The 2,467-nt window shown below is 57.4% G+C and overlaps 1 protein-coding gene across 1 annotated transcript in view; it reads left to right on the forward strand.

The window, feature by feature from the left end:
* Positions 1 to 415: 415 nt before the first annotated feature.
* Positions 416 to 2,467, forward strand: part of GRIN3B (glutamate ionotropic receptor NMDA type subunit 3B) — a 24,884-nt gene continuing 22,832 nt past the window's right edge. The window contains exon 1 of the mRNA XM_042477772.1: positions 416 to 948. Within this exon, the coding sequence (XP_042333706.1) occupies positions 448 to 948 (501 nt within the window). The 5' untranslated portion in view covers positions 416 to 447. The remainder of the gene's footprint in view (positions 949 to 2,467) is intronic.

Below are 2,467 nucleotides of genomic sequence, written 5' to 3' on the forward strand. Positions count from 1 at the left end.
TAATTTTCCTCTTCCTCTTCTTCCTCCTCTCCTTCCTGGGCACTCTGTCCATGCCCAGAGCAGCCCTTCCTTCCTTCCTTCTGCCAACCTGTGCCCAGCATCCTCCCTGGTCCCCCCAAAGAGGAGGGCAGAGGGACCCAAAGGTCTCCCCCTTCCCTGCCTCTCCCCTCCCTCGGGCGCCCCTAGTGGCGCTGACCCGCCACCGCACCCTCCGGAGCCAGAGAGAGCGCAAGGGAGCGCACCGAGGCTGGCACAGGGAAGCTGGTGGGCACCCTCTGCCAGCCTCCTCCTCCGCCTCCTCCTGTACTCTTGGGGAGGGGGCTTCCCCCCTGTGCCAGCCTCCCCCATGGGGCTCCCTCCTCCCTCCTCGCCCCCTTAGGCGCCCCTGGGCCCTTCGGGGCTGGGAGTGCCAGGGTGGGCAAACTTTGCCCCTGCCAGCCTTCCTCTATGGAGTTGCGGTGGGCTCCGCTGGGCACCAGGGGGGTCTCCATCTCCATCCTCACCCTCATCCTCCTTTTCTTGCTGGTCCCTTGCCATCCTCACCCCCAGCCTTGCCACATCCTGGCCAGGATCGGCCACACGGTCCGCCTGGGTGCCCTCTTGCCAGGTGGGCACCACCAAGCTCAGCCTGGCAGCCCCCTGCGCAACGCCTTGGCCAGGGCCAGCCGGGTCGCCTCCGCCTCCTTGCCCTACAACCTCAGCCTGGAGGTCCTGCCAGGAAGCCCCCAACACCGGGACCCGGCTTCCTTGGCACGCTGGCTCTGCCAGGCCATGGTGGTCCGAGGGGTGGCTGCCATCCTGGCATTCCCGGCTTCCAGGAGGGAGCTGCTCCAGATGGACGCCGCCGCTGCCTTCCTGGAGATCCCTTTCCTCAGCCTCGGGGTCCGGCAGGAGGAAGAAGGTGGCGAAGGTGATGCCCAGGAAAGCCCCATGCCCTTCAGGAGCTGGGTAAGAGACTCTGAGACCCCTTCCCTTTGGGAGAGACTCCCCTGGCAGGAGCAGTCCCCCTGCAAGCAAAGAGGGCTCTCCCTAGGCTGCAGGGAGAGTTGGGGGGAAAGGAACTTTTCTGGGTTGGGACTTGTTACTGGGTTTTCTGGGGCTGAGAGAGTGTGACTCGCAAGAGCAGTCTACCTGAAAGCAAAGAGTGGTCCTGCTAGACTGCAAGGCTTTTCCTTCTTGAAGAGTTGGGAGGAAAGGAACTTTTCTGGGCTGGACTCGTTACTGGGTGCTTCCTTCAAGTCTTTTCCTCTTTAGGGGCTTTCTGGGGCTGAGAGAGTGTGACTTGCACCCAAGGTCCCCCAGTGGGTTTCCATGGCCAAAGAGGGACTCTGCCCAGGTCTTCCAGAGTTCTCGCCTGACCCTCAAAGCATGGCTCTTGATGGTGGACTACAGCTCCCAATACATCCCCATCCTCTTTCAAAGATGGCTGGGTTGTGAGGAAGGGGATTCTGGAGGGTCTAATCCCCGAAAGAAACTTTGCTCAGTGTCAAGGTTGGGGAATTCTGGGAATTTCTGCTATCCAACTGGGAACTCTGTGGAGCAATGGGATTGGGGATTCTGGAAGCTGGAGTTCAAACTCTGGAAACTGGGAGCAATGGGATTGGGGATTTTGGGAACTGTCATCCAAGTGGAAATTCTGTAGAGCTATGTGGGGCAGGGGATTCTGGGAGCTGAAGTCCCAATGGGAACTATGGTGAGCAGCAAGGTTGGAGGTTTTGCAAGCTGCCATCAAAATGGTCACTTTAGAGAGCCCGGGGATTCTGGGAGCTATAGTCCAAATGGAAAGTTAGCAGAGCAACAGGGTTGAGGATTCTGGGAGCTGTCATTCAGAAAAGAATCTCTGTCATGCTAGAGGGGCTGGAAGGAAGCAGCCTTCTAGGTGTTGTCGGACTTTCGGGGTATCAATGGGAAAGAATGCTGGGAGTTGCAACAGGCCAAAAGACGTGCAAGTCTGCTGGATTCTGGGATATGCAGTCACCAGTGCAGTGCAAATTGGGGAGGGCCACAGTGTGGGGGAAGTAGGAGGTCCCTAAGAGAGAGCCCTCTTTCTTTGTTGCTTTTGTGTCGCAAGCTGCACACACTTGGCTTTGTCCTGCTGGTGGTTGTTTCAGGGGCGACTTGTGGCCTCCCATGTCAGTGGGGCAGTGAATCCGCTCCAGGTTTTAATTCAGGCTCAGGATCTCTCCAGGGTTCTGAAGGTCATTGAAGATAAGGTTCAGCACCTTGGAGAGCTCTGTGGGAGATGGAACTCCTTGAGAGATGGATTAAAAACTGGACAGTTCAGCACCATGGAGAATTTATTGAAAGATGACTAGAACCTGGACAGTCCAGCACCATGGAGAACTGCTTGATAGCTGGACTAGAACCCGGACAGTTCAGCACCACAGAGAACTCCTTGAAAACTTGACTAGAACCCGGATAGTCCAGCACCACAGAGAACTCCTTGAAAACTTGACTAGAACCTGGA

This window comes from Sceloporus undulatus, chromosome 7 (genome assembly GCF_019175285.1).
Source record: "Sceloporus undulatus isolate JIND9_A2432 ecotype Alabama chromosome 7, SceUnd_v1.1, whole genome shotgun sequence".
NCBI classification, from domain to species: domain Eukaryota; kingdom Metazoa; phylum Chordata; class Lepidosauria; order Squamata; family Phrynosomatidae; genus Sceloporus; species Sceloporus undulatus.